The sequence below is a fragment of the Leishmania mexicana genome, chromosome 28, assembly GCF_000234665.1.
Source record: "Leishmania mexicana MHOM/GT/2001/U1103 complete genome, chromosome 28".
Lineage (NCBI taxonomy): Eukaryota > Euglenozoa > Kinetoplastea > Trypanosomatida > Trypanosomatidae > Leishmania > Leishmania mexicana.
In genome coordinates, this window is record NC_018332.1 from 177,357 (window position 1) to 197,128 (window position 19,772).

The 19,772-nt window shown below is 57.8% G+C and overlaps 5 protein-coding genes across 5 annotated transcripts; all 5 read right to left on the reverse strand.

Annotated features, from left to right (window-relative positions):
• Positions 1–613: 613 nt before the first annotated feature.
• Positions 614–4,696, reverse strand: LMXM_28_0530 (RAD50 DNA repair-like protein; the record flags this gene model as incomplete). Its single annotated transcript, XM_003876837.1, has 1 exon — positions 614–4,696. One exon carries the CDS (start codon positions 4,694–4,696, stop codon positions 614–616), a length of 4,083 nt encoding a protein of 1,360 aa, XP_003876886.1.
• A 1,031-nt stretch (positions 4,697–5,727) lies between these two features.
• Positions 5,728–6,066, reverse strand: LMXM_28_0540 (putative ribosomal protein S26; the record flags this gene model as incomplete). The annotated part of the gene is made up of 1 exon (XM_003876838.1): positions 5,728–6,066. The coding sequence occupies one exon, from the start codon at positions 6,064–6,066 to the stop codon at positions 5,728–5,730; it is 339 nt and encodes a 112-aa protein (XP_003876887.1).
• Positions 6,067–7,617: 1,551 nt separating this feature from the next.
• Positions 7,618–8,745, reverse strand: LMXM_28_0550 (putative RAD51 protein; the record flags this gene model as incomplete). The annotated part of the gene is made up of 1 exon (XM_003876839.1): positions 7,618–8,745. The coding sequence occupies one exon, from the start codon at positions 8,743–8,745 to the stop codon at positions 7,618–7,620; it is 1,128 nt and encodes a 375-aa protein (XP_003876888.1).
• A 5,770-nt stretch (positions 8,746–14,515) lies between these two features.
• LMXM_28_0560 (conserved hypothetical protein) lies at positions 14,516–15,376 on the reverse strand (the record flags this gene model as incomplete). Its single annotated transcript, XM_003876840.1, has 1 exon — positions 14,516–15,376. One exon carries the CDS (start codon positions 15,374–15,376, stop codon positions 14,516–14,518), a length of 861 nt encoding a protein of 286 aa, XP_003876889.1.
• Positions 15,377–17,489: 2,113 nt separating this feature from the next.
• LMXM_28_0570 (putative leishmanolysin) lies at positions 17,490–19,190 on the reverse strand (the record flags this gene model as incomplete). Its single annotated transcript, XM_003876841.1, has 1 exon — positions 17,490–19,190. The coding sequence occupies one exon, from the start codon at positions 19,188–19,190 to the stop codon at positions 17,490–17,492; it is 1,701 nt and encodes a 566-aa protein (XP_003876890.1).
• Positions 19,191–19,772: the final 582 nt, after the last annotated feature.

Below are 19,772 nucleotides of genomic sequence, written 5' to 3' on the forward strand. Positions count from 1 at the left end.
ATGGGTTTGTCGTTGCCGTCGACACTGGAGGAACACCTCTTTCGCCGCCGTCTGAAAGGGCGTGCCTTGCTCTGCAGCACACGCCGGGAGACAGGAAAGGAAGTGAAGAACAAGAACACGAAGAAGAAGCCGCCGACTGCACCCAACATGGGTGGGAGGGGGGAGGAGAGGGGCGAAAGACATGGAGACCGATGTCGGCCACCTCCAGGAAAGCAAAAAAAAAGAAAGCAACACGAGGAACAGGGCGGGAACACGGCAGCATCAACAACCACAGCAGGCACACGAACACGGCAGAACCGCAGTTGGCGGGAACCACGCGTCCGCACCAGCAGAGCTCAGAAAAAGAGCGAAGGAACGAGAAGAGTGCGTAAGAATTGCCTCGCATAAGCGCATACACGCGCACAGGCCTGCGTACACATCCTCGAAGCAAGGACAAAGAGCTCACCGAGCAAGGCGAAGAACAAGTGATCAACGGAGACCGCTTTGCAACTGTAAGGGGGGAGAGCTGCTGCGGAGGACTACGACACACATGCACGCGACGGCGGCTAGCGAGCACGAAAGAGTGGGTCTCAGAGATGGCGGTTGCGCAGTGCACAGAAGTGTCACTGCCGCCTCACGCAAAAAGCTGGTCAAAGGTGCGTTCATCAATCACCGAGAATGCGCCCTCTCGATCCTTAAGGACGTAGTAGAACTTCTCCAGCGACTGCCCTCCTAGCGCACGCACAAACTGCTCGTCGTGCGTGATAACGACGAGTTGAAAGTGCTTCACCGCCCTCCGCGCCTGGATGAGGGTGCGCAGCGCGTCCGCCAGACTGCGAGCGTTGTCGTCATCAAGGTTTGTTGTCGGCTCATCAAGGGCGAGGATGCCGCAGTCGCAGCAGAAGGCTTCGCTCAGCGCGAGCCGAATGATGATAGAGGCGAGCACCTTCTGTCCAGCACTGCAGCGACCACGCATGTCCATCTCGTTGTTGCCCCGCTTCATGACAACGCGGTAGTTGTAGCTGCGCCGCGCCGCAGTCGTCGTCGTGCCCTCCGTCTCTGAGCGAATCTCCACCGTATCGACGTCGCTGCCGCGGTACGTCTGGCGCCACAGCTCTGCGATGATTTGGTTGATCTGTGCAATCTTCTCCTGGTGGTACGACTGCACCGCCTTCTCCAGCGCACTGTAGTACTTCTCGATGTCCTGGATGGATATCTCCGTCGTTTGCACCTTCAGGAACGTGGACCGGTAGCGCTTCTCGATGTTCTGGTACTTGTCGCCACGCAGCTGCTGCTTCAGTTGATTTACATCGAGCAGCATCGCCTCTGTGTTACCATCCTGCTGCGCACGTATCTTCTCCAGCGACGTAATCTTGGCGGTGATCATCTCGCGCAGTGTGGCCAGGCTCGCCTGTCTAGCCTCCTTACCCAACAGCTGCTCCACCTCCTGAAGCCGGTCCGACTTCAGGGAGGCGAGGGTGCGCTCCGTCTCCGCCAAGTGAGCCTCGTCGGCCGCGATGGACGCCTCCTGCTGCAGGACGTCGATGTGGCGGTCCATGTCCGCGGAGCGGCGGTGCTGGTCGCTGAGCGTCTCCCGCGCTTCCTTCATCCGACTGGCAAGCCCCTCCTCCTCTTGAGCCGCGGCTTTGTACGCGCTCTCCGTCTCGTGCAGGTGCACCCGTAGCTCCTCCAGCTGTCGGGCGCAGCCGTTCTGCACGTAGCGGAGGACCGGAGGCAGCGACAGCTGCAGCTCGCGAAGCTGCGTCTCCGCTGTGTCCAAGGCGCCGCGCTCGGCCGCCTCCGTCTTCTGAAACTCGGCCCGGAGTTGCAGGACGCGCTGCTGATGGGCCTCCACGGAGCGCTGCGCCTCTGCTGCCTGGCGCTTCAGTTCTTCCACCCGCGTGCGGTGCTGAGCAGCCTCCTCCTGCAGTTCACGAACAGCCGCCTCCAAGTCCTCCAGCTTTGCCACCGCGACCTCGGCCTGGAGCATCGCTGCCTTGCGCTCCTGCAGCTCTCGTTCGGCCGCATTCTCATCCTGGCCGCGCTCCATCCGCTGGGCCTCAGTGAACTGCCTGTTGAGCTTGTGCAGTCGCTCCGTTGCAGCCGCGTAGGCCTCACAAAGCTCCTCATAAGAGCGCTGTGGTGGCTCAGCTCTCGCTGTGGCACCATCGCCGCTGCCCCCCTTTCGCTGTGTCTCTTGTTGTTGCTGCTCTGCCTGCGCCGCCTCAAAGTCTTTCTCCTTCCTCGCCAGCGTGTCGCGCAGTGCTACCGTCTTCTCTCCCATTGTACACACCATGCACAGATGCTGGTACATCGTGTCCAGCTGATGCACCACATGCTGGGCAGCATCGCGGGTCGCGCAGACCTCGCGCTGCTCTGCGCAGCTCTGCTTCATCTTGTCCTCCAGCGCGTTGAGTTCGACCTCTAGAACCGGAATACGATGCCTGTTCTGCCGCACAGTCACCACGACGCTCTGCAGCTTTTCAAGACTCTGATACGCCTCCTGGGCTGCGGTGACGGTCGCCTGCACAGCCGCTAGTGCCTCTGGGCTGGTACGCTGCCTGTCGGCTTTGCGCGTCAGAAAGCTCTCCAGCGAGTCGTCGCTGTCAAAAGGACGCTCGCAGACGGCACACGTCTTCTCCTCCTTCGCGACGACCATGAAATCGTGGTAGCACGACGCGAGGGCCTCCAGGGCGTGGCGTTTCTGCACCGCCGTCTCCGCCGCCTCCCTAGCCTGCAGCAGCACCCCTTCGTAGGCGTCCATGTCCGGGAAGAGACCGGCGCACTGCCTCGTGCCGGCATCCACAGCGCGGCGACACTGGGCCAGCTCATCGGCGCTGTAGGACATCTTCTGCTCCTGCAAGGCGCACGCCTTCTCCAGCTCTAGCGCGCGTGTCTGGAGAGCACTCAACTCCTCCGCCTTCAGCTGCCGTACCTGGGCGGCTTGGGAGCGCAAAGACGTTAGGGTTGTCAATGACAAGGAGTCAGCAGCCGCCTCCTGCGGAACTTGTACGCCGACTTCGTGCAAAATCGGGAGCACGTCTCGCTGCAGCGCCGCCGCCACGGCCGCACTGGATTCATCGATCTGCTGGCGCAGCAGCACTAGATCCTGCTGCTGGCGCTCCAGCAGCTTCTGCTGCATCATCTCCTCGCGCAGTTCAGCCACGGTGCTATTCTGCTCCTCTAGCTCCATGATAATGCGCTGGCTTTGGTGTCCCCCACTACCTTTCTTCCGCAACTCTTCGGTGGCAGCGACACGCTGCTGCAGCTCCTCCACCTCCACCTGCACCTGGCGCAGCTGCCCACGGCACCCATCCCCACCAAGGGCCGCGATGGCAGCGGCGTTCTCCTTCATGCGGCGTCGCACATTCTCCACGGCGTGCTCGCGCATCTCTATCTCCTTGTTGCACCCATCCACAGCGCGGGAACTGCCCTGCACGCCGTCCTCCGCGTCTCGAATGCGCTGCTGAATACCCTCTGAGGTAGTGCGAGCACGCCGACGCTCCACCGCCACGGCCTCCTCCGCCTTTTGGAGCAGACGCTGCAGACTGCGCTCGTCAATGTTGCCCTCACTCAGAACGTACTCGTTAGACAGGTGCTGGATAAGCTCACGAAGCCGCGCCACGTTTTGCTTGTGCAGCTGCGCCTCACGCTCCAGCAGCTGCACGTTTGATCGGCACTTGTACATCTCCTCCTCTTGAGCGCGTCGCCGCGCCGCGGCCGTATCGTGGCGCTTTGTGTCGTGCACGAGACCCTCTTCCAGCTGCTGCATCTGCGCGGTGAAGCTGCCGCGCATCTCGAGCAGATCCTCTAGCGTCTGGCTCGTGGCTGGTACACCCATCCGGCGCACTGCCTCGCGACGTTCTTCGAGACGCCCGTTCGTGACCGCCACCTCACGCTGCAATGTCTCGATCTGCTCCTCCACCGTACGCAGCGCCTCGCGCGCCTGGCGCAGGCCCCGTAGCTCTGGCTCGATGCCGATGCTGCGGTCCTGAATGGCTTTCACAACGCTTTCCTTCTGCGCTATTTGCTGCTCCAGCTGCTTTGCCTGCTCGCGGTGCTCCCGTAGCGCCATCAGGCTCGCCTCGTGCTCTTTCAGTTGGCGGCGAAACTCCTTGCTGTTGTCGCGCAGCCGGTCCAGTGCCAGGACGTACCGAGTCGCAGCGAAGATGTCGTCGAAGATGCGCTTCACATCCTTCGGTGGACCCAGTGGCCAGTTGCACTCTTCCTGGTGACAAAAAATGACGTGCTCCAGCACAGCGGGAGACACGCCGAGCATTTCCGGCACGACACGGTCGACATCGCTGGCGCGGTACGTGCTCGAGACCACCTCCCCGGTGGCCAAGTCCTGGAACGCGACAGTGTTGTCCAGTGTTGTAAAAGTGACACGGTGCGCACTGCGTGTGGCCTGAAAGGAGCGGATGACCTGCATCAGCTTACCGCCCTTGCCGGTGAATATCAGTCGAATCTGCGCTTTGACCTCTGTTTCGCCAACCACCTTGGGATCATACACAAAGGAGCCCTTCTCGGTCCCACTGCCGGGAGGCATGGCCCCCGTGCACGCGTTCAGCAGCGCCTCGATGATGGTCGTTTTGCCAGCACCATTCTTGCCCAGAATGACCGTCAACGGCTTCTGAAACTGAATGAACTGCTGATTCGCCGGGTTTGGGTCGAAGCTGCGCACGCCACAGAGCTGCAACTTCTCGATGCTCGTCATCGCCTAGATGCACAGGAAACCAAGCCAGTAAGTAACAAAAAAAAAAGAGTCACAGCGGAGGAGTGCCCCGTACGCGTGTTCGCGGGAGCGTCTTTCGTCGCTGCGTTGTCTCACCTCCAGGAGCGGATATCTAGAAGAGAAATGGATGGTAGTGCAATGCTTATCGGTGTACACGTGTCTGCATGTGTACGTGCGTATTCGTCTGTATGGGCGTTGGGGGCGCCTACGAGTGCGCCCACGATTCGGTGAGTGCGTGTGTACGAAACTTCAGCGATGTGTTCGCTGCTGTCTCTCTTTTTTCGGCAGCTGCGGCGTCTGTCCAGTTAAGGGAAGCTGGCGCTAAAGGTACGCCGACCCTCTGAGAATTTTGTGGTTGCGGAGGGGTGTGCGTAAGAGAGTGAGAGAGCCACGCCTAACGCAGCGCGCGCGGAGGAAGTCACAAGAACATCAATTTCAAAGTCCACGGCAACGCAGGTGCGTGTTCGACCACGACACTTGCGCCGGTGCCGAAAGGAAGGGATACCTCGTCAAAAAGGACCAGCCTCGTCCCCAACACCTTCTGCGTGCATGCAAACCCCGACAGTCGTGTCTTCCTTGACGCCACGGAGACGTGCCTCGTCACCACACTCTCATACGAGCATCACATCGCCATCGCTGAGGAAGAGTGAGCGCCCGCATCCTTCTCTGTTGTTGTCTGTGTATTTCGGATATTCGCTGGCGAAATGAGGTTGGGGGAAAGACGAAACAAAAACAAAGCATACAAAGACGCGCACACGCGCACGCACGTAGACGGTCCGTTTGTGCAAGGAATAACACAGACGACAGGGAGGGGAGGGGAGTGTCAACGTGAATCAGAGAGACAGTGAAGGGAGAGGGAAGTGGTGGGGGAGAGAGCGAGACCAGATATCCTTGCCGCCCCTTCAGCACAGGAGTGCTCCCCCCTTCGCATCCTCCAAACAACCACTCGCACACCGTCTTTCATCCGTTTAGTGGGAAGAGTTCACGCACTTCGTCGCTCCTACCTAGTTCTTTCATTTCTTACCGGCAGCGCGGAACGGCACCTTCTTCGTGTAGCGTATCTTGCGGTTTTCGACCGGGCGAGCGCGCACGGTGCGGCTGTGGATAGCGCACGCAATGCAGAAGCGCTGCTTCATGTACAGCTTCGGCATCGGGAAGTTCGCACCGTACACCGGGGACGCCTCCGCCACATCGCGGGCGGAAGCGGCATCCAGCATGCGGCGCACCACGAAGCGGCCGACGGCCTTGTCCTTCGGGGTCAGACGACCGCAGTTGAAGCAGTGGATCGGCTTGACGCGACCGCGGCTGTGCGCGGGCTTCGAACGTCCGTGGTTGCGGCGCTTGGTCGTCATGTTCTCGAGGGGGGCCTGAAGCGGAAACGAAAGAAAGAGGACCTCTTTCCTGTCTGGTTATTCCTGCCCAAGTGTGTGCACATGTTTGGGTATATATATATGTGTTGATGTGTCACCCAAGACAAGGGAAGAAGATGCAATGTTCAGCGAGTGGAGCCGTGAAAGGAGCAACAGCAAGCAAGGCCAGTGCCCGCGTCCGCACAACCGATTTGGTGATAGGCCGTTCCCACATCCGTGTACACCGAGCATGTGTTACTCATGAAACGCGCTAGTGCATCCTTCACCGTCGAACGCATGGGGGGTGGGGTTGGGTGGGTGGGGGAAGGCACCAGTGCGAATGGCGAGGAAGAGCGTGTCAGGAAACACATTCAGCGAGGCCAAAGGCCACTGACGGTGCGTTGTGGGGCTCTCTTCCACCAACAAGCACACCTGCATCGACACCGACCCCAGGTTCCGGTGACCCTCCGCTTTCTTTGTTGCTCTCTCGTCTTCAATGAGCGTCACCGCCAGCCGCAGACGCCAACGCAAGAATAAAAGAAAAATGCTCCTAACCTGTATGTCAACGAACAACACACCCGAAATGCACAGTCGAGGGAGCGTGTATGAGCGCACAGCAGGACACAGGGAGAGTCGGTAAGGCGAGGGATGGGGAGGGTGTGGTGCGGAAGCGATACGGGAGGTACTAGGAAAAAGAGCGTGCACCTGTCCGCAGACACTGATGATGCCTGAGTGCTCGCGTACGTCTAGCTCATCCAGTCCACCACTGTCGGGATTCCATCCTCGCCACTTCATACTTGCCTCCGTCCGGCCACCTGAACCTTGCTCGCTATGCGTCTTGTATAGGTCCCCTCATACCCCTTTCCTCTCCTGCGGGATTGCATGTGGTGCTCCGCGTCGACCTCAAACAAAGTAGAAAAAAGAAACCTGCACCCCTCAGCATTCAGGTGCGTGCATGTGCGTGTGCGGAGATCGACCACTCTTGTCCTCCCTGCTTCCCTGGTCACCACGTGCTCGCAGATCACGAGAAAGGAGACAAGGACCGACGACGCCACACATCCAATCGCACCACCTCTCCTCGAAGCACGCGCGCGCGGGGGGAGAGCGGCCTTGAAGGAAGTCCGCATCGATCAACACACCAAAAGAGAAGAGGAGGAAGAGCGCAGGTGGATGCAGCGGAGAGAAGAACGGCAAACCAAGAAAATGCAGACGGGAAGAAGGACAACACACAGGCATCATACAACCAAGCACATACCAAGAGACACACACACACGCAGCAACAAAAACTTGGCCTGGCATACCAACGGAGAAACCCACAGCACCTTCAGGCCTCGCAGTAAAAGCGCGCACACACACACGCAAGCGGAAAACGGTCGTGTGGTGGGTTGTCTAGCATATCCTGACAAAACAACGACACGGCGTGGAACGTCAGGCGTGTCTCACGAGCTGATCGAGAGGAGCCGTGCGACACTTTTCGATGAGCCCCTGCTAAGGGCAGATCACAAGGTCGCAAACGTCGAAGAAATCCCTGCTTGCCGCGACATCCACAACCCATCAATCCCGAGCGTCACCAACGCCATCTTCGTAGATACCAAAGACCGCCTCGGCCTCGGCCAGGCACGGAGAGTCGTACACCTTGATGATGCGCTGCTCACCGCGACCCTTGCGCAGGCTAAGCCGCGTCGTCGAGGCGTGGGCCATGATATGGCCTCCAATTGGCTTCTTGGCGTCCGCCTGGAACATCTGCGCGGAGCCGTCCACGTTGGCCACCACCTGGTTTGTGACAACCACCGCCACTCCGTACTCCTCAGCGAGGTTGTGCAGCGAGCGCAAGAATTTGCCGAGGTGCATCTGCCGCGCCGCGAGTTCGTTGCGGCCGCTGTAGTCTGTACGGTAGAGAGCGGTTGCAGAGTCCACGATGATGAGCGCAAAGCGGTTCTCGGCCATCATGGCAGACGCCTGCATCAGGAGCTGCTGCTGGTGATCCGTGTTGAAGGCACGCGCACACGCCACGTTAGCGAGCACATCCTCCGGGTCCAGCTTGTACCGCTCAGCAACGGCAACGAGGCGTTCCGGGCGGAAGGTGCCTTCAGTGTCGATGTAAAGCGCCATGCCCTCCGCGCCACCCTGCGATATCGGTAGCTGGCACGTCACGCACAGCGTATGGCAGAGCTGTGTCTTGCCCGTACGGAACTCCCCGAAGAGCTCTGTGATGCTGCCAGTTTCGATGCCGCCGCCGAGTAGCTTGTCCACCTCGCGGCTGCCCGTGGTGACCATAATGATCTCCTTGCGCGCCTCGTGGTAGGCCACCGCGGAGGTGAACCCCATCGGCACCAGCTTGGCGCACTCCGCCATAATTTTCTCGGCCTTGTTCTCGCTGATCCCCTTCACGGCCAGGATGGCCTTCTTCGGGGCGTAGGCCGCCGACTCGACCGTGTAAAAGCCGCATTCCATGAGCTTCTTGATATCCGAGCTGGCGACGCCGTAGTTCTCCAAGATCTGGATAACGCGAAAGCCACTTGCGTTCGTTTCAGCCACCTCGGCGCTCTGCTGCTGCTGCTGAGGCTCCTGCTCTTCATTCTGGTGGGCCTCCTGCAGCTGGCTCTCCACAACCTCAACCTCTTCAGATGGCCGCGCCGACGGACGACCGCGGCGAGCCTTGGCCTTGGAACGAGTCTGCATCTTGGACAGGAACGGAAAAACAAAAGGTGGTAGGGTGAGTGGTAGGACCCTGCGCGAGTGTTGCGCAGTTGACAGCAGTCGAATGCCGAGCGAGGTAAAGATGCGTCTGCGTGACACTAAATGAAAAAAGGGCGGAAGAGACACTAGTGCGGTACGGTGTCAGCGCAAGTCAAAGGGAAGTTAGGGAGCAGCGATCAGCCAGCAGTGCCCGCAGTGGAGTCACACGGCAAAGCGCGCAAGCCGAGACACACGCACACACCAAACAACAAAAAACGAAGAAACAGCAAGTACAGTGGCAACAGCCGCCTGGGTGGACAATAGCGTGAAAGGCGGAGGATACACGAAGGAGGAGGGGAGAAGAGGCACGAAGGCGCTGATTGGATTCGGGCGTGCAACACAACGCCGATGCGCAGTTATGCGTCAAGAGAGCGCGGGGTGAGGGTGGGAGGGGAGGTGTTTGTGAGTCAGAGAGCGAGAGAGAGAAGGTGGGTGAGTGATTGGCACGAGAGTGGGGCGGTAGAGGGGCAGTCGGCAGTGAAGCAGAGTATGTAGATGTCGATATGACTGTATGTGTGTGTGTGTGTGTGTCAGGACAAGGAGTGCCCACTGTGCGTTGACGAGAGAGCTGGGTGTGTCTACGAGCGTAAGCTGGAGCTGCGGTTTTGATGAGGCGCAGAGATGGGTGTCACTGTGAGCAAAGTCGAAGATGACGTAACTGAGTTGCCTTGCGCACTCTCGTCACCTCTTCTCGTTTCCTATCTTTACTGTTGTTGTTCTTGGGGGTCGGCGTTCCGCATGAATGAGTGGGAAGAGATTTTCTATGACAAGTGCATCTAGTGTGTAATATGTCCCTCTGCACGCCGTAGGTAGCCCGTGCTTCGTCTGGGCCACAGTTGCGGGGGCAGCGGTGGTTGCTGCTCTATTTATGTTCTCCGTGTAAGTACACGTTTCGTGGTGTACGACGTATGCCCTTGTGAAAAAGAAGGATGCGGTACGGGGCACGCTCCGTAACAGGACTTGATGTTGAGGAGACGACCTCCGTGTGTTTGCTGAGGCGCGATCGATGCACGAGATGTGTCGCACACGTAGTCGCAGGTTTGAGTTCAGTTGAGGTTGTCTATTATTTGTGTCTCTGTGTGTGTGTGTGTGTGCTCAACAGGAAGTGGGATGTGTGCCGTGGGGCGTGAGGCAAGAATTGACCAGTGAGTGTTCGTGGACGAAAGCAGGGATGAAAACGAGGTACCGCTGTGCTGCGGCAAGGCGAGCAGGCGGGGTTTGGTGAAGGCAGTAAGGAGAAGAGCACGGAAATTATGCCCAAGGGGAGAGTCCCGGGCAGACACTCAGAGCGCCACCCTTATTCCCGCCCCCTGCAGACGCATGAATGGTACGTCGACACACAACTTGGATTCACCGCCTACGCAGCAGCCCCATAGCCCAGACCACTCGAGTTGGTTTGAGCTTGTTCGATAACATATAGAGGCTGCAATGCGCGTCACGTCGGCGAGTGGCCGCACGTGTTACCTCCGCGTTGGTTCGTGTGTATTCGTTTGCTTCACTGCTTGTGACCGCCGCCGCTAAGCGAACGCGCAAACCCCACGAAGCCACAGTCAGCACGGCCCTCCGCACGCCCCCTCCCCCTGTGAATCACCGCTGCCGCCCCCCGCCCTCCCTCCCACAGATGGTGCATGGTCTGGCAGCACAGCAACGAGAAGAAACGCGGTCCGAGCTGGAGAGAACGCAGTGCAGGGTGAGGACACACGTGGGAGGCTCAAATGCGTCCGCGGAAGCACACGGGCGGCACGACAAGTAAAAATAAAGGCAGGCAGAGATCTGATGTTTTGCTTGTGTGATGGACTTGACCAGATCGTCCTCGACGGCGATGGGGAGGTGGGGGAGGGGGTATAACAGACAAGGTGCCTCTTGGGGTGACAGCGCGACGAAAAAATGGTACAGGGCGGTGGGAGAAGGGGATGGGGCAACAAGATGAGAAAGAGCGCCTTGCCATGAGAAAGCAACGACAAACACGTCAAAACAAGGAGGTATCGATACAGAAGAGGTGACAGATGTGTCGTATCACAACAGGTTGAGGTTTGTATGGTGCTGTTGCTCCTGTCAAGCTGCTGGACGCCTCGAATGGCGTGGGCGAGATAGACAGCAAAGCTGCTGATCATGTGACGAGGAAGCTATGGAGAGATGGACCGATAAAGCACACACACACAAAGCGGCAGCGACAGCAGAGCACTACGCAGTCATTTTTGTATGAGCAATGGCAGGTATGATCTGCATCGACTCTGTCGCTGCAGTTCCATGTGCCTTCCCTTCCGCCCTCCCTTCCCTCGTTGGTGCTCAAGTGCCTCTAAACCATGTCGCTGCCAGTTTGAAAAAAAAAGCGTACTGGCATGTGCACTTACGCGGTGGCGGAGCTGCGCCTTGTTCTTTGATTGCGCTTTCTGTGCAGGTCTTGCGTGCAGCGTTGCACAGATGAAAGGCGATAACACGTGCTGCCTTTTCTCTCCTCCTCATAGCCTGGTTGTGTCGCTCTATTCACGTGGCGCCTTGCGGAGCCCGAAGCAGCCGAGGCACGGAAGGTCGCACACCAACCATGGGCAACAAAGAACAGCAAAGAGGGCGAAAAGCGAAGCGGAAGAGAGAGCAGAGCGGGGTAGAAAAGAAAAAGGCCGTCGGCAACCGATGACGAGGAAACAGAGAGAGAGTGGTCACCACATGGGTGAGGGTGGGCGTGAGCTTGTTTGGATAGAGTGGACGCGTGATATGAATGGCAGTGGAGTTCGCTGTGCGTGCGTGATGAAGCCGTGCATGAGAGGTGGAAAAATGAAAAGACGAGGAAGGGTAGCGGTGAAGGTGGAGAACGCTGCGTGCAACGTCAGCGATGCAGCCCGGGAGCTGGGGTGTGTCAGACGGGATAGAAAAGGAAGCGGCGTCATGTCCGCTCGCAGCAACCGCAGGGGAGCTCCGAGTGTCACCCTGCACACAGAAAAGACACACGTGGAGGATATGCGCTGTTGATTTTTTGGTTTTGGTGTCACTGTTGCTGTTGTGGCGCTTTACCACGCATTGGTCTGCACACAAAGAGCGCTGCGAAGGGGGCTTCGCACAGTCGCATGCGCGGTCCACACTCACCCCTTGCCCGTGGGCGTCCCCGTCTGGACAGTGAGGAGATTGGGGAAGGAATGGAGTCACAACAGACAGATGCAGAGGGAGCTCAGCAGAGGGCATGCGGCGGACGATACGCAAGGGCTTACGGAGAGGTGAAAGCGAGTGGAACCAAAACAAACAACAAAAGTAAGAGAGACCCGAGTCGAAGAGAAAATGGTCCGCCGCTCATGCATCGCGGCTTTCTGCAGCATAAACGCCCACGTACGCGGCACCGCTACTGCCTCACATGCGTGAGGCCAGCGTAGAACTGACCACATGTCTTGCATTTTCCACCCGAGGCGCACTTCATGGCGCACTGCTTGCAGAAACAGGGGTGATGACACGAGTTTGTTTCGAACTCGATCGCCTTCTGGTGGCACTTCATGCACATCGTCTCCACCGGCTGCTGAAGGGGGCTGCTCCCGGAGGACGCGGAGGACAGGGAAGCAGAGGCAGGCATAGTTCGATTGCGATTTTGTAAGGTCAACCTGAGGCGCAGGTGGTGCGTCTCTGAGTGTTTATGTGTATCAGCAGCTTCTCTCGGTCTCCCCACTATGCAACCGATGTTCTGGCTCGCGACTTTGTGTGGTGTGGGCGGACGAAAACGGACAATTGACTAGAGTACGTGGGTTCTGTGTGTATGGCCAATGGGAGTCGAAGCGGTCGGCACGACGCAGCATCAGCAGGAAGGAAATAGGGAAGGCAAATGGAAAGCCCTCGCGACCCTCGATACGGGAAGCAAACACGGCACACACAATCAAGTGAAACAAGCACACGTCCATGTAAACTGACGAGTGGTTCAAAGTGGGTGGGTGCGTGGTGTTGGAACAGAGGAAACACCGGTGCAGGAGTCCGGTGGCAACGGCCAAGCGAGCAGACGAATGTTGGGGGGGACAAAGGTAAAGAGAACGACAGCGATGGAGACGTGAGACGGCGCACACTCTGTGCCACTTTCCCTCTCTTGCACTCCCGCGCATAGGTCTGCCTACAGAGAGTAGAGGCCTCTTTTGGCTACCCTTCTGCGTCTCTCCCAAGTGAGGTGCAAGGCTCACGGAGGGGAGGCCACAACGTGTAACACCCACGTGCACGCCGATTCACCGACATTGCACTCGCTCCTTTCACGTATTCGCTCTATGTTTTCCACGGACTACCTGTGTGTCTGTGTCTGTATGTGTATGTATGTCGGAGGGAAGGGTCCGCGTCTCACCAACCCAAGTTCGAGGCGAAGAACAGCGGGGAGGCAGCAGCCAAAAAGCAACAACAACCCTACTCACGAGCACACACACACCAGGCATAAGAGCGAGGGATTGGGGAGGAGGGTCAGATGGGGCACCAGAGACACAGAGAGAAAGAGAGAGGGCGAGACACACATTACGCAAGCAGTGGAGTCCAACTCAGCAGTAACAGCAGAAGGAGAGAAAATAAGGCAGACGCACGTAGAAGTGGCCATAGATGCGATGGACATGGGATTGGAGACAGACAACCCGACGTGCACAGTGACGTACACGAAACGTACATGGATCCATGAGCCTCCCTGCCTCAACACTCGGCTTTTCTTCCATATCGACAATAAAGCGACTCTAATAACGAAGGACGCGCTGCAGTGATTTGTAGAAGGCGTGGCACCGCTTACCGGCCCCGACATGGCTGATGCAAGCCACATCCCTTACAGAAAACGGAATAGTGGCATAATGTCGTCTTGCACTTGGGGCTCTCATGCACTTGGCTCACATAGACACAAGCGATCGGAGGGAATTACTTGGGTAAGAAGCCCAGATTATCTGACGAGATTTGGCAGAGTTCGTCGTTGGGACTTCCCTCGTCTTACCGCCCGCGTAAGGCGACGCAGACGATGCGGCCGAGGAGATGACAGAAAAGCCACGGCTTACGGTTACTTGAGGTGAAGGAGAACGGCGGAACTGCGAGAGCGCTGGCGTAGAAGGCGCCATGTGTGATGATTTCAAACAGTAGGCACACATACTCGGGGGTGCGGCGAGTAAAAGCGGAGATGGGGGTGATGGAGGTTTGCACAGTGAACCTCCCCCCTCTCTGTGTGTCTGTTCTTGTCGTTGGCGTGTGGCGATAAGTGTCTGTGTGTGTACGTGCACGTACACACACAGACACAGACACACGCGAGGAGAGAGAGGGAGAGAGAAGAGGGACACGTTTGTACAGGGGAGGGTAAGTGACAGAGAGAGAGCGATGAAGGATGCACGTGGACGCCGTCGTGCTGTGCGCCCATGTGAAAGAGACGTTGGCGGAGAAGATACACGCACACACACACGCGCGCGCGCACCCTCCCTCCCCTCCCTCCCAGCATAGAAATATATATATATATATGCGCGCCCGTGTGAGGAGGTCTTGAAGTCACTGTTGCGTCCTTGTTTGGGCAACAGGGCAGAAATGGAGAACAGCGAAACCGCAAAGGCCACCAGAGAAAACGAAAAAAAAAACAAGACAAGGGCACCGCACACACACACACACACATCATTCGCGGAGAGTGAACATGAGAGAGGGAGGGGAGACGGAGAAAAAAACAGAAGTAAGCGGACGGCGGTGAATGGCTACGCCGTCCAGAATTGTGCACTTCCACTCAGGCTCATTCGATTGTGCGTCAGTTCGCGGCGCACTGCGCACGATAGGAGATCCGCTTCAGGTCGAGTATGTGCATCGCTCTCGACTGCGCCTTGTATTGCTCCAACAAATCTTGAAAGCCACCCTTGTCTGCCTTGTAGGCGTCCAGGGCGCGCCTTCCGAGCGTCATACAGTCGCTGCTCATCCTACGTACGTCATCCTCGAGGGTTTTCATAAGGGCCTCCGGGGTGCCGACGGACATGAGGAGTCGATTCTGCTCCAGTTGCTGCAGCTGCGACACCTGCTCATCAAGGTGCTGCTGCAGGTCCTTTACCTGTGCCTCCAGCGTCTCCACTTCGTTGCGGAGCGTCGTGTTCTCGTTCGCAACCCGCTCGATTTCGCTGATGGTCTGAAGACTCGCCTCTCGCATCAGCTTCACGATAGGCAGCTGGTAGCAGTACGCGTCAAGGCAGTTCGGGTTGGTCACCAGATCCTGCAGCAAGCGGTCCGTCTCCCCGCTCAACTGCAGCGTCACGCTGCGCATACTTGGCGGCTCTACAGGGCCCCAGCAATCTGCCGCGTTCTGAAATGCGTTACGGACCGCTTCGACCAAGGTGGAGGTGGTGCTGCTCCACTGGTACGCTAGTGCCTCGGAGGGGTTGATATTGGGAGGCGTGATAGGGACGTTGTGGCAGCAGTACGGCATCGTCGCCCTTGGCACCGCCTTCGGGAACGACGAGGGCAGCGTCACGTACAGAGAGAGGGCATACTCCGTCATCGGAGTGATGCGCAGCACATCATCCACCTTAAGCACCGTCTCCTGCGCACTTTCCGTGACGACAGAGGTCGATGGGAACTGCCGCCGCAGCTCCTCTAGTTGGGTACTGCGATCTTGAGGCATGTGTGCCAGACAAGCGGAGCAGCGAGCAGTTCAGTGACGAAAAAGCAGTGCAACGCCGGCAAAACGCAAAACCTGACCATAAACTAAACAACAACGCGCCAAACACAGTACGCAAACGTCAGCCTGCTTCAAGGGAAAGGCTGCTGGCTCAGAGATATCCACGTAACAGCGACGGAGAAGAGCGCAAAGGAAACGAGAGAGAATCACTGAGGGTGAGCCATCACCTCCCCCTTCCCATCAGGATAGGTGCAAGGCGTATGTGTAACGCCCCCAAAATCCCTCGCTCAACACGAGTGTGTAGATAGAAGGTCGCTTGCGTGTGGGTGCGTGCGTGCGCTGGCTTCCAGTGTGCTCAATGGAAGGCAGATGCTTGTGGTGACGGGTGGTGGGTGGGGGGCGGACACACCGGCGAGGAAAGGAGAAAGAAATGGAAATATGTGGGCGTCTGCTTCGCTTTGCTGGAGTTGACCCATTTCCGATCATTGGCCAAAAGCATCCGTCAAGGATATAGAAAGTACACCAAGAAGGTGAAAAAACAGATGCGTATTGAGAGGGAAACGGGATGAGAGGGCTTGATTCGATTGCACGGCACGAGCGCACGATCAAACACTGCACATTCTGAACTCATGTGCCACACCTCCAGGCACATCCGCTTCCATGCAGAAAAACTTCTTCGCGGGAGAGGTAAATCCCGAAGACAGTGCCGAGTTTCTCGCCGGTTTCCGGGGGAGGTGTGAAGGCGACACTTTGCAGCGCAAACTACTCGCACTAGCAGGCAACGACCGCATGACAGCGATCTACTCGGAAACGCTGCAGGTCCATCCGTGTTTTCTGCGTATTACAGTGCCTCCAGCAGAGCACCACTGCCGCTCCACAGGGTCACAATTCCTTCCCCCTCCAAATGGCATTTATTCTGTCGCTAGTCCGTTCGTATACGCATGCACAACCAAAGCTCACCTACCTCTGTGGCTAAATCCTGGTCGTCTGGGACGAACCGCCTGCCGTCGAGTCAGGGCTGCACGTCACGCAGGCTCTTCCTATTCTTCCTCACCCCTTTCTTTCGCATACGTACAGCTCGACCAGTGCTGAAGGGGACTTGAGTGAGCTGCACGGCGTGATCAGGGCGGGGCACGTCCAGAGACCTACTCCACGGCGGGAGCGGTGGCTTTTTGCCGGCGCGTAGTAAGAGATGTCGGCTTGATGACTGACACCGGTAGCCAGGTCCCTGATTCATGTGGTTGCGTCTGCTCATCTGGAAGTACTGACATCACAAGCTAGCATAGCCCCTCACTGTGATCCAATGAACCATGTCAGCTAGACAGCATGAAATCAGAACGGCACGAGACGCGCCAGGAGCGGCAGGATTTGTGGAACGATGTGTCGCAACGTGCCATCCTCCGATGTTACAGTGTCTGCGTTGAGAGCACCGTCAGGAGGAGGAACGCAAGTTCGTAGAGAAACAACTGTCACACCCGTTTTCACGCACTTTCGTGGCAACCGCTGTCTTTGCAGAACCACCGGTCCATGATACATTGCGCCAGAAGAGAGCTACGGTAAACAGCCGAGTAGTTATCTAACCGCTTTTCTCCGGTCCCCCATTCAAACGAAATCAAAAAAGGGTTCCTCAGACAGGCTAATAAAAAGGAAAGCGAGAACGCAGGTGGGGAGAGAGGAGGTGGTGGGAGGACGACAAAAGACACTCCGTGGCGGAGGGGAGGGGCAAGCGGAGGGGGCAGCGAGAAAAGGGCGAGACACAAACACCCACACATGCACAGGCACACCGTGTACGTGGCGCCGCGACCGCAATCGCGCCCACCCACTCCCCCCTCTCTAAATGCAAAACACAAGAGTGTGTGAAACGAGAAAGAGAGAAAGCGAAGAGCTGCGTTATGTCGAAAAGCAGCAAAACTATTCCGTTATATAAATATGTATAGGGATGGAGAGCCGACGTACTGCCACGCTCGCTCGCTCACACTGCCTAGCGCATGCGACAGCGGCACACACACACGGCACGTAGCAACACTGTTCGCACATGCCGACGGGGGTATGAGTGTCACACACAGACACAAACAGGCGCATGAATGCCGTCCCTTGTGCACAAGAACCAGGGTGCTCAGGCCATGAAAAGCACCACCAGAAGCACTGCCACCACCGCCGTCACACTTGTCCGAACACCAGTCACGCTGTGGTCGGTGAGAAAACGACTGTATTCTTCGTACAGCGAGGCGTTTATCTTGATGGCGCACACGGACTCATAAGAGGGGCACACCAAATACCCTTTAGAGAAGGACGGGCTCAGTGTCGACAGGTTGTAGGTTTTGCCTGGCAGACAATCCTGGAACGCAGACGCACCACGTACTTTGACGCCGTACGTTGAGCTGCCGCACTGCACTTCAGCACAAATGCCATGCTGCTGGGCCGCCGAGCCACCAACGGAAAAACCTACCGGTGTGTCGACACAGCGCGACATGATGCCATATACGCTGCCCTTCAGCGCGTTCGTCTTAGCGGTGCATTTCGTGTCGTCGGCATCTCCCACAAACGGGCAGAAGTCCATCAGGGGATCCGAGCCACCCAGCCTCGGGTTTTCGAAGTATTGAAACTGGGTGGGCAGATTCGAGTCGTAATAGGTGAATATGCACTTCCCGACGCCTCGGCGATCAGAGGTGCAGCTCGACGGTGCGTCGGGGGCGTCGCAGAACATATTATTATTCTGTGAAGTGCCTTTGATGACGCAGCGATCGTCTTTCAGTTTGCAGCCCGCAAGGTGGCCGTACGCCATCGACTCCGCCTTGTCGTAGTTGCCCTTGTAGTAGCCCGTGTCCTCCATGGCGGCGATGGTGAGCGCCGAGTAGATGCCGACGCCGCTGACGCTCGCCATCAGCTCGTCCTTGGCGTTGCGGCGCTTCCAGTGTGAAGAAACGGATCCCTTTTCACCCTCGTCTTCTAGCTCCATGAAAGCCTGCGTTTGGCAGCCGTAATGTTGCCGCGCCATGGCGACCACCTTTTCACTGCGGATGACCGGCGAGGGGCTCTTGCCTCGAAAGGACGCCATCACCAACATATTCTGTTCTTTGAAAACTGAGTGCGTGAAGCCGAGTGCATGCAACACCTCGTGCGCGATGACGCGTACGATCTTCGGGTCGGCGGCGATGTACTTAGGCGAGATGTTCGCCACGCCCACGGACGGGCGACCATCCTCGAAGCTCTGACACTTCAGCGCCCATGCGATGGTATTGTCAGATGTTGGTCCAGCAGACATGTACAGAACAAAGTCGGCGTCCTTCACACCGATCTTCATGTGGTCTTTGGGTATGCTGAACTGACCGCAGATGGGGTGTTTATTAATAAAGGGGTTGACAACGATGTTGCCATTCTCCCGCTGCACGTTCAGCCGCTCTTTGTGCAGCTCAACTGCGGATGGAATCAGCAGCTCCAACAGAGCCTGTTTCTTTCTGTTTGTGAGAACGTCCGCTGCGCTGCAGGTCACCCTGTCGCCACGGAAGCTGGGCCGACTCTGGCGCGAAGCGGTGCAGTGCTGGCTGCTGTTCGAAATGTCATCTGTGAAGACAGCAATGCGGATGGGCTGCCAGGCCCCCGTTGCAGCAGCCGCAACCGCAAGCTCCCCGGCTGGCGGCTCTACACGGCTTATCTCACTCACGCGAGTGCCGATCGTGTGCGCCTCCAGCTCGTCAAACCCGCAGCGCGGCTCTTCTGAGTCGCCTCGCTCTGGGTGCGCCTGCACCGCGCCCACGCCGACAACAGAGCACACCAACACAAAGGTCACCGTGATCCTCAAGAGCGTGCGGGACATTGGTGAAAAGTAAGGGCGCCAGCGAGACCGGGTGCGTGTGCGTGTGCGGGGAGGTTGAGCTGTTGTGTGGGTTCTTGTAGCACAGCTGCGTCTGTGGTATACGGAGACGTGTGCACCGTACAAAGAACACTGAGCAACGTCACCCGGCAAATGTCCAGCCGGCTTGAACGCCGAGTAGTGCAAAATCACGAGAAACGTAAAGGGGGTCGAGGTAGTCGCGTGTCTCAGGGAAAGGGAGACCGAGAGCACGATGGAGGGGGGGGGGGGTATAGGTGCACCTACGCGAGCTTGTCGGTGCCGGTGTGTATGGGATAGCGTCCACTGGTGTGGCGTTATGAAAGCCGGAGAAAAAGGAGAAAAAAAGGGGTGCAAAGCACAAAACAAAGCATTCAAAGAGTAGTGGGAGCACACTCTAGACCGACACACGCTCTGCGTCAGCGCCTCGCTGCAGCGTGATAGCGAGTGCTGAAGGGGGCGGGCGAGCGGGAGCTGCCTTGGCGGTGCAACACAAAACAAGAAGACACGAAAACAAAGCGCAAGTAGCAGTAATCACAAGAGGATAATACATCCGAATCTTTCAAT